The sequence below is a fragment of the Phocoena phocoena genome, chromosome X, assembly GCF_963924675.1.
Source record: "Phocoena phocoena chromosome X, mPhoPho1.1, whole genome shotgun sequence".
Classification (NCBI taxonomy): Eukaryota; Metazoa; Chordata; class Mammalia; order Artiodactyla; family Phocoenidae; genus Phocoena; species Phocoena phocoena.
In genome coordinates this window covers 129,995,687-130,001,455 of record NC_089240.1, presented here as the reverse complement: position 1 = coordinate 130,001,455, position 5,769 = coordinate 129,995,687, and the positions used below count along the sequence as shown (strand labels likewise).

At 43.1% G+C, this 5,769-nt stretch overlaps 1 protein-coding gene across 1 annotated transcript; it reads right to left on the bottom strand.

Moving 5' to 3' along the window:
• Window positions 1–1,574: 1,574 nt before the first annotated feature.
• SPRY3 (sprouty RTK signaling antagonist 3) lies at window positions 1,575–2,441 on the bottom strand. Its single transcript, XM_065901341.1, has one exon. The coding sequence runs from the start codon at window positions 2,439–2,441 to the stop codon at window positions 1,575–1,577; it is 867 nt and encodes a 288-aa protein (XP_065757413.1).
• Window positions 2,442–5,769: the final 3,328 nt, after the last annotated feature.

Genomic DNA, 5,769 nt, shown 5'->3' with positions numbered 1-5,769 from the left:
CAAGCACAGTGTGTAGCAAAGGGTAGGTGCAATGGCGAAGATACAGCTTGATTAGGGCTTCCTTAAGCTTTTCTTTTGCACACTTGAGCTTCTACAAGGTGACAGAGCCAAAGGTGATGTCCACTGGGGGCAGTCTTGACACCTGAAAGTTAGCTACCCACTATGCCCCACATAGAGACCACCACACTAGCTTGGCATGATTCCTGAAAATTGAATGGGAATGGCTTTCTGTCATTGCTAATAGAGAATACTGGACCAAGAGTCACAAGACCTGTACGCCAGGCCCAACTCTATTAACTCAGTGTGTAGCCTTGGGCAGATCCCTTCCTATTTCCAGGCCTCAGTTTTCCCATCTGTAAAATAAGGGCATTGAACTAGATTAACAGTTAAGATCCTTCCAGCGCTAAAGTTTTATGACTTTTTATGTCCATTATTAAGGCCTGAGCCATGCAGTCTCAGGGCAGTTAGCTTCTAAGAGAGAACAGACCTCTGTAATGTCCTTTGCTTTGTTCATTTAGCTATAAAGCACGTCTGCCTTTGGCACTTGGGTCAGACATACAAAGTTATGAGCATCCTGACTTACTATCTACTCAGCATGCTAGTGGAATCTGTCAGTACTGTAAGGTGATTATTGGGAAAGGGAGTAAAACTTCAACTAATTAAACCTGGAAACGTAAGATAAGTTTGCCTCATATGCTCATAAACTGGCGAGTGTGGTTCTGAGTGCACACACACTATTGCTAGTGATAAGTTCATTACAGTAATCAATTTCCCTTAATAAAAATTAGTAAATAGTATAGCATAGCAAAGTTTGGCGTCAAAGGAAACACCTACGGAGAAACAGCACTTTTTGACGTGTTAGAGAGAGAAAGAGGGACAGGTAGAAGGAGACAAAGATTAGATCAAACAAGACAGAAATACAGGCAGAGAAAGGATTAGTCTGAGAGAAAGGGAGGGAAGGGGAAGAAAGCAGAGAGAGAGAAAGAAAAGAGAGGCAAAGTAAAAGTAGAGAGAGTGAGAATGGAGTGGGAATGAGAACAGAACAGAGTAATGCAAGAAGAGGAGAAAATGAGAAAAAGACTAAAGACCAGAGGGGCGGTAAACGGAGAAGGGGTCAGATTCCCTGGAATACTGAACACTGTTCCACATGGACCTGTGAAAACCATCTAAGAAGAAAGCTTCCAAAGGCACTGTGGAAAGCAGAGTGACACTCAGAGCCTGCATCGAGAGGTATTACTTTGGGGAGCCCCTAAACCTCCACGTTGCTGGCTCTGTCAGCCCTCAGTGTCCAAATCTCATGCTTATATATCACCTGAATATGCCATGACAGCCATAAGGGCTGAGATGGTGGGTGTAAAAAGACTGAAGAGGAGTGGGGTAGATACTGTGAGAGAGAGCAAGGCATCCCGCACCAGGATGTACTTGACCATTCCCCTGACACTGCAGGAACAAAATTGGTGAGCCCTAACTTTGGCTTGGCTACTTTACTCCTCCTCCCCTTCTTCAGAGATGAGGCCTATGCTTTATTGATGGGGCCTAGAGGGAGAAAGCACTGGATCCCTCTTGTGGGAAGGTCATACAGACTTCTCCTGGGCCTTGGGGAAGGGCGCACTACCAGAAGAGGTTTTTCTGCACACAGTGTTGGTGTGCCTTTTACAGCGGCAGCCTGGTCGCCTAAGACTATCATAGCCCTGCTGGCACAGATGGAGGCATCCACGGGTAGGCAGGTAGCAGCACAGGCAGGGTAAGAAGAGGGAGATGAGGCTCATGGCTGCCCAGCGGACGAAGCAAGAGCCAGGCCCACAGGAGCAGGGCTCATCAGCGCAGTTGTCTTCATCATCAGTAGAACAGTGGTAGAAGAGGCCCTTAACACAGCAGAGACAAGTGCCATAATCGAGGAGGCTCTCAGCAGAGCAAAGGCAACGCTGGTTGCACAGCCAGAAGGAGGGGAGAGGGCGAGCTGCCGTACAGAGGACACATTTGCAGCGCCCACACTCCTCGCAGATGAAGAGGTGCTCACTGGGGTGCACTGCAGATTGCTCAGCTTCTCCCTTCAGAGCACCATCAGCCTTTGGGTGGGCTCCTGTTCCAGGCTGGGTTCGGATGATGGACTGGCCTGAAGGTGAGGGCGTAATGCTGGCCAAGAGCCTTTGATCAGAGGCAGTGGTGCTATGGGACATTGAGCTGGCAATGCTAGATTGGCTCAGATGCTGAGGCAAGGGCTGCAATTGATGGCACTGGCTGAGACTGCGTGGGAGAGCAGTAGGCATGGTAGCCAGGGACCAATCAGATTTGTGGGTTTGCACGATAAGGGAAGGGCTAGAGAGGGCCTGTTTACAGGGGACTGGAGGACGGTCCACATAATCATTGCTAGCGTGAGTAGAGCGCAGCTGTTCGATAGGCAGAATTTGTTGGAAATCATCTGTCACTGTGGCATCCATTTTGCCTTGATTCTTGAGTTCTGAGTGGTTTTGGGTCAGGGTGGCACTTATGGTGATAAAGAGCCCTTGTAGTTACATGGATCTTAGGGCACATCAGAAAATCCTAGGAGAGAGGGAATAGAAACAATGAATGAGAACACACAGGCATGAGTACTTGGCAGGGAACCAACAAACCTCAGGCCCCATCACCACCACTACCTTAAATCACTTTAGTCTTCATGTTACTCCTTTATTCTGTAATTGGCCTCACCTACTTCTTTACAGGCAAGTCTGGTCATCTCATCCAGACTGTGAAGCACATTGGGGGCAAAGATCTGATTATGGATTCCTGTAGTAGTCCGCCATACGACTAGGGTCACAGGAGCATTTAGCTCATTAAGAGCTTTGCTGACCAAGAAATCTAGGCCTTCAGCATCAAAATTCTAATAAAAATGAAACCTAATTTCGAATGCAAAGTTCACTTCCTAAAGCAACAACACTGATGTAAAAGAGAAAGCCTCAAAAGCCTTCCATGAGAAGTTGCATATATACATATACATATGTATGTATATATATATGTATATGTATATATATATATATTCTCAATCAAAATTTTCCTTTCAGCGAAATTTATAAGCATAAATAAACAGATGATAAAGGAAAGCTTGATTCAATGAATACAGGCAAGCAAGCAAGTTGCAGTAATAGCAGAGATATGGCAGAGACACAGATGGCAGAAATTAGGCTATCTGTAGAATAATAGGAAAAAAGGCTTCCCAAGGGTGTAAGAAAGTCAAGACTAATCATCTTGCTGTTCTCCTCATTTTATAAGCTGCTTTAACTTATTGAGGAGGTAATTCTTTCTAAATGGCAGCATGGCTTCAGAATCAAACTTTTGTATACATAGGAATAACCTGGGGATGGGGGAACCACAGAAGATGAGCCCTGAATTATTTCAAATATCACCTATAATTGTACTTTTTACCGCCCTAAGTCAAGCCTATATTGATGGGATTTATGAGGCAGAATCTGCTTGGACTGCTTTTCTCTATCTTTACCTTTCTATATCTTTACCTTTACAATAAACCGGCTTTCTTAAAGAGCAGCAGTTTTTATACCAAATTTCAGACAAGTTGAATACCTAGAAAATATATGCTTGTGCCTTCACTGTACCACAATCAGGAAGAGCTCGGTGGTCATTCCCTGAAGCATTTGATTGAGCCTAGTACTGATAACGGTGACCATGAGGAAAATATTTTTCCAACAGTAGATTACTGTATTGCACCACCTGGAAGACTGAACGGCCAAAAGAGGTGTGCATAAGGCAACTTAAACAAAAATCTAAGAGTCACCATGGGGGCATTAGGACCTAGGAAACACTAGCATGAATAAAGTATATATTTGAAATCCATCAGACTTCAGGCCTCCTCAAAATAGATCGATTACTCACACTACTGTATGGGATGGAAAGCTTGAATGAGTAATAGAAAGGAACAAGTGAAAGAGGATAGTGCTTGATTAGATTTCCATAAGCAAGCAAACATGACACTGAAATGTGCCCAAAGTTCAATAGCAAGACAAAAAGAAAGACGTAGTTCATAAAGGACTCAGTGGCTAATAATATGATCAGACTCGTTGCCTTTCGAGGCTATATCCCCATGCAAACTTATTTAGTTGAATTTACATCTGTTCATTTTTTGAAAAGAGGATTTAATTTAGTTAAAAATAACTTTTCTGGCACATCACATCAAAGAACCAGTTTGACTATAATTTCACTTTTTAGCTACTTGTTTCAGTGTTATTTAATGCAGCACAAGAGAATGCAGATAAAGACTATGGAGATTCTAAGACTCAAACATGTAACCTTTGGCAAATCACTTACTTTGTTCGGGCCTCAGTTCCGGTATCTATATAATTATAGGAATGGACTAGGTGATTTTGAGGGACTCTTCCCTATTATGGTCTGTAATTACATAACTAAACAATTTGACAAAATAATTCTCTTCGTCCATACCTTCTACATCTTCAGCCCTTGAGGGTAAACTGGGCAACATGCCCTTGTTTACGTGGGCATTCAAAAGCAACATGTTTGTCTCTTTTATCTACTTGGACTCACAATCCCCTGAAGCCTTACACCTCTGCCTTTGCTGTATCTTTGTTAAGGCTCATAGTCCCAGCATTAGAAAGAAACAGGTAGTTTTCATCCGAACACCCAAATAAACAAGGACACATTGTTCAGCTGGCTTGCAGGGTATGTGGATGTAGGAGCTTTGGATTGGGAAGAATCTTTTGATAATTTTATAAGAAATGAATTTATTCCCCGTTGATCAGATAAATAATGTGTGGGGCTCTTCAAGTCATTTACACTGTAAAAACAATAACGTACGTGCTAGATGCATTTTAGACTCACTGATTTCCCAAAGGAAACTAGATTCAAACATACTGGAAATTCAAAAGATCGATGACTCAAAGGAAGGCATACTAGGTCTTAATGTTACAGGAGATAATCATATGGGATCCCAAGGATGTCACTAGATATCTCAGGGACTTGCCCAGAAGGTTGAAAGCTATGCTTGGAGGAATCTAGGTCATAATACAAATAACTCAGAGGCACGAGGGGATCCTGTCTTGGCAGCAGAAGGGTATATGGTGTTTAGGTTGAGAAGGTGTATTTGGATATTGATTAGAGTTGAGATGCTTGGATGATTAAATGAGGCTTTGGGCATCAGTCTGGGATGATGAAGTACTACTGTTTTGCTTACAGGTAAGGGGATTAACAGGATGAACTCAGAAGGTTTCTTCCTGCCCTGTAAAATCTTTACTAGAATGGACTGTGGAAGATCTGCAATACGGTGGGCAGTAGGACCTGGGTAAAATCAGGGTGTTGAGTAGGATAAAACAGGATTGAATGACAATAAATTGTTTGCCATTCCGGATGTGCTGACTCCGATCTGGCTAACAGGATGAACTGAAATAGATACTGTAGGGGAAGGTAAGAGGGGAAAAAAGTTGAGAAACAAATAGACAAGAGACTGCTGCAGCACATAGATTAGACGAGAAACTACTACTGCAAGCATGTTTATGATTCCGAAATCCACTCATTAAAGGGCCATTCATTGTGAGCAGCAACAGTTAAGAAACTGACTGTGCTGCTGGTGAACTCCATATTCTACTAAGTGAGAGAGAATATACATATCAAATATTATTAAATAGGAGCCAAGGGGGTTACAAGTCTTGGCTGCACATTGATGGGATCTAGCGATTTCTGTCACGTAGTGCCTGTGCAGTAATGAATGATGCATTGTAAACCCACTCCCATCTCAGTCCCTCTGGCCAGGTGCTCGTAGCT